This window comes from Octodon degus, unplaced genomic scaffold (genome assembly GCF_000260255.1).
Source record: "Octodon degus isolate 3935 unplaced genomic scaffold, OctDeg1.0 scaffold00239, whole genome shotgun sequence".
Lineage (NCBI taxonomy): Eukaryota > Metazoa > Chordata > Mammalia > Rodentia > Octodontidae > Octodon > Octodon degus.
In genome coordinates, this window is record NW_004524815.1 from 2259610 (window position 1) to 2260551 (window position 942).

Genomic DNA, 942 nt, shown 5'->3' on the forward strand with positions numbered 1-942 from the left:
GTAGGCCTTAAAACAAAATAAAGTCAGTTCCTGAAGGCTAGAGATAGGTAAAACTAGATATTGTTATCCTAGACCAGTAAAACCAAAGTTTTAATGATCATATTACCTTCAAAATAATTTTTGTGAATGCGCTCTTGACCTCCTTGTTCCTCAGGCTGTAGACCACGGGGTTCAGCATGGGGATGACCATGGTGTAGAACACAGAGGAGATTTTGTCTGTGTCCATGGAGTGGCTGGAGCTGGGCTGTAGGTACATGAAGGTGACAGTGCTGTAGAAGATGGAGACGGCGGTGATGTGGGAGGTACAGGTGGAGAGAGCCTTCAGATATCCTGCACCTGAGTGCAACTTTACAATTGTGCCAAAGATGAAGAGGTAGGATATCGATATAACAAGGAGAGCAAAAAAGATATTAAACCCCACAACATACAGAAGAACCAGCTCACTCACATGTCTATCAGAGCAGGAGAGAACCATGACTGCAGGAATATCACAGAAGAAATGATGGACCACATTGCTGTAACAGAAGGCGAGATTGAATGTGTCCGCAACATGGATGGAGGCATTCAGGAAGCCACAGATGTAGCAGCCTATGACCAAGCATGCACACACCCCTGTGGTCATGGTCGTGGTGTAATGCAGGGGCTTACACACGGCTGCGTAGCGGTCATAGGCCATGGAGGACAAGAGGTAACTTTCCACAGTGGCGAAGGCAACAAAAAAGTACATCTGAGCGGCACAGTCACTGTAGGAAATGACCTGTTCTCCCGTAAGCAGCCCAGCCATGACTGTGGGAGTGACCGCAGAGGAGTATCCAAAGTCCACCAGCGCCAGGTTCCCGAGGAAGAAGTACATGGGGCTGTGTAGACGCGGGTCCAGGAGGATCAGCAGGACCATGCCCAGGTTCCCAAGCACAGTGATGGCGTAGATGAGCAGGAAGGTGA

At 48.8% G+C, this 942-nt stretch overlaps 1 protein-coding gene across 1 annotated transcript in view; it reads right to left on the bottom strand.

Moving 5' to 3' along the window:
• Positions 1–97: 97 nt before the first annotated feature.
• The window catches only part of LOC101567056 (olfactory receptor 5B3-like), a 4148-nt gene continuing 3303 nt past the window's right edge, over positions 98–942 (bottom strand). The window contains exon 2 of the mRNA XM_004645854.1: positions 98–942. Within this exon, the coding sequence (XP_004645911.1) occupies positions 98–942 (845 nt within the window).